Source organism: Plasmodium cynomolgi (assembly GCF_000321355.1).
Source record: "Plasmodium cynomolgi strain B DNA, scaffold: 0002, whole genome shotgun sequence".
Classification (NCBI taxonomy): domain Eukaryota; phylum Apicomplexa; class Aconoidasida; order Haemosporida; family Plasmodiidae; genus Plasmodium; species Plasmodium cynomolgi.
The window spans coordinates 4,387-6,101 of record NW_004192643.1 but is presented as its reverse complement, the minus strand read 5'-3'; the positions used below and the strand labels follow the sequence as shown (position 1 = coordinate 6,101).

General features: G+C 28.4%; 1 protein-coding gene across 1 annotated transcript; it reads left to right on the top strand.

The window, feature by feature from the left end:
• Positions 1-351: 351 nt before the first annotated feature.
• On the top strand, positions 352-1,321 carry PCYB_001070 (hypothetical protein; the record flags this gene model as incomplete). The annotated part of the gene is made up of 2 exons (XM_004227552.1): positions 352-441; positions 626-1,321. The coding sequence occupies 2 exons, from the start codon at positions 352-354 to the stop codon at positions 1,319-1,321; spliced, it is 786 nt and encodes a 261-aa protein (XP_004227600.1).
• Between the last annotated feature and the right edge of the window lie 394 nt (positions 1,322-1,715).

Below are 1,715 nucleotides of genomic sequence, written 5' to 3'. Positions count from 1 at the left end.
ATTCTGTATATTATAAAGTAATAGATTTATATAATCCCCTTTTTTTCTTCCATTAATTTTGCTCCTTTTTAGTATGTCTATTTCCGCTGTGTTATATTTTATGTAGCATTTTTAATGATATATAATATCTTTTATTTACAATGTAGCGCAGAAAATCTAATCAAATTACCACTGATTAAATTTGCATAGAAGTGAACATTCTATTTTTCATGGTTTTAAAAATATAATAATGTGTTATCTTCCTTTATATGATAAACAATTTTTGTTTTATTTTGAAAGTATCACGAAATAGAAAGAAAAAAAATATAAATTACTAAGTATATTTTATAACAGAAATTCCGTATCTTAAAGATGAATTCTTCTAAGAGAAGCTTTGCAAGACTCTTCCTTCCTGGGCAATCCATTGCATCGATGTTTTTCATCGTGTACGTGATGCTACCGGTAAAAAATATAGAACATTTTTCTAAGCTAAACTACCCTTTTATTTTATGTTCATTTATTGGAAGGAATTATTTATTTGGATAGAATGAGTTATTGGAGACAATCATTTATTGCTTATAATTCAATGAACGCAAAATAAAAAGCCGTAACCATCATTTTTAACTTCTTTTTCACCTTCACGTAGAACATATCGCTGCTCCCTAATACACCCAATTCACAACTTCTTTCAAGCCATGAACATTATTTAAGGAATTTAGCGCAGTTATATCCAAGTGAAGATGACATCTCAGATAGAAATAAAGCAAAAAAAAAGACGCGTGGTGTTGAACAAGTGGTCTCGAAAATAAATTTTGGAAAACGTAAAAAAAAGACCAATAAAAGCAACAAGGACGAATTTTATGAAAATGAATTAAATGATGTACAAGAGAATATTGAAGAAGATGAAAAACAATTATCAGAAGAAGAAATAAACGAATTGATAAATTCTTTAGAATTATATCCACAGAAGAGCGACATTCGTAACGTATGGTGGCAAGTGTGTGGAAACGAAGAAAATAAATTTTATGATATTATAAATCACTTTTTAACCTTATATGATGAAATAAAGCATAAATATAAAGTGAGAAAAGATACCTTTAGAAAAAATATATGGGGATATTTTGATGAAGTGGCAAAAACACAACTACCAAAGAAAGAAAACTCTTTTGAAAAACTCCTTTATGATCTCACTAGGGAGAAATCCATAACGAAGGATGAATTTAGGGTATTGACTGAGCAGTATAAATCTGCTTGCACTGAATTAAGAGAAGAGCTATTCAGTATGTGCCAAGTTGAAATAGCTCAAGTTATGATGCAGTTACCGTGGTGGAAGGGTTATTAGTGCCCAACAAAACAAATTTGTAATATTTGAGCATATATTTTCTCCTGAAAGCAAGGAAGAAAAAGAAATATATATATATTTCTCCAAATGGTGATAATTATTGTAATGTAGTAGTATGTATAGTTTAAATTCAATATTATTTTCTGCCTTTTAACCGATACTGTTTGCCTTTTTTTTTTTTTTTTGTCCTTGTTCTGCTTTATTTTCATAATTTATATCCAGCATATTCCCAATACAAAACGTTTAAATGGCCATTTTAATGCTTTTACCAATTTATACCATGAAAAACAACAATTCTTTCATTTGTTTCTCATTTTAAAAATGAACTCTTGTTTTAATTTGAATTCTTTGTTTTTACATCTTTCCCGAATATATGATTCACCTATAACGTCTA